The following is a 990-nucleotide window of genomic DNA, read 5'->3' as shown; positions in this document are numbered from 1 at the left end:
TGCGATCCTCTTTGAGCGTCATCAACCAATGAACTCATTCCCTCTCCACTTTCTCCACGCCTCTTTTCATTATGCAGGAGATTATAGCTGTAATAGGCTGAGCGCCTTGCCCATCACTAACTCTGCATCCCGCCCCGTCGTTGCTGCTTTTGCTTGCTCTTCCAGCCGCGGGAGACAGCGCCGGGAAGAGATGGGTTATGTAGCCTTGTTGAGCTTTCCGAGGTGCCTATGAAGCTGCGGTTAAAACCGAGCCGAGCCAGGCTAGATTTAGCCATGCATCCCGTTGCGGCCGCGGGCACATGGGGCAGCGCTTGAATCGCTGCCTCGATGTCCCCGTGGCGTTGCCGCCGCTGAGGCGGAGGTTGCTGCTCTTTTTCATCATGCTCTTCCTCTGGCTTTATATGTTTTATTCGTGCGCTGGCTCCTGTGCTGGGCTGGCTGCTCGCGGTTCTCCCGTTCCGCCCCGTGCTGTCTTGCCGGGTGAAGAGAGTAGTTTGGAGGAACAACGAGCCATCTCCAGTCCCATCTCTAGCTTCTTCAACGGCTCCGGCACGAAACGGCTGCCTCAGGCGATCATCATCGGAGTGAAGAAAGGGGGAACGCGGGCGCTGCTGGAGTTCCTGCGGGTGCACCCCGACGTGCGAGCCGTGGGCGCAGAGCCACATTTCTTCGACCGCAACTACGAGCGGGGACTCGCCTGGTACAGGTACGGGATGGGACTCCCATCTCTAGCTTCTTCAACGGCTCCGGCACGAAACGGCTGCCTCAGGCGATCATCATCGGAGTGAAGAAAGGGGGAACGCGGGCGCTGCTGGAGTTCCTGCGGGTGCACCCCGACGTGCGAGCCGTGGGCGCAGAGCCACATTTCTTCGACCGCAACTACGAGCGGGGACTCGCCTGGTACAGGTACGGGATGGGACGGGAGGAAGAGGAGGGAGGAGGAGAGGAGAATCCTCATCCCTCTCGGTCTGTCTGGCAGCCCGGTGAGCA

At 59.9% G+C, this 990-nt stretch overlaps 2 protein-coding genes across 2 annotated transcripts; both read left to right on the top strand.

Annotated features, from left to right (window-relative positions):
• Nucleotides 1-271: 271 nt before the first annotated feature.
• Nucleotides 272-704, top strand: LOC103807233 (heparan sulfate glucosamine 3-O-sulfotransferase 3B1-like; the record flags this gene model as incomplete). The annotated part of the gene is given in 2 exon segments (XM_009079953.1): nucleotides 272-373; nucleotides 375-704. Coding segments are annotated over 2 exon segments (432 nt in total), but the record flags the coding sequence as incomplete, so codon positions are not given.
• A 2-nt stretch (nucleotides 705-706) lies between these two features.
• On the top strand, nucleotides 707-906 carry LOC103807231 (heparan sulfate glucosamine 3-O-sulfotransferase 3B1-like; the record flags this gene model as incomplete). The annotated part of the gene is made up of 1 exon (XM_009079952.1): nucleotides 707-906. A coding segment is annotated over one exon (200 nt), but the record flags the coding sequence as incomplete, so codon positions are not given.
• Nucleotides 907-990: the final 84 nt, after the last annotated feature.

Source organism: Acanthisitta chloris, unplaced genomic scaffold, assembly GCF_000695815.1.
Source record: "Acanthisitta chloris isolate BGI_N310 unplaced genomic scaffold, ASM69581v1 scaffold35228, whole genome shotgun sequence".
Classification (NCBI taxonomy): domain Eukaryota; kingdom Metazoa; phylum Chordata; class Aves; order Passeriformes; family Acanthisittidae; genus Acanthisitta; species Acanthisitta chloris.
This window is presented reverse-complemented; position numbering and strand designations above follow the sequence as displayed.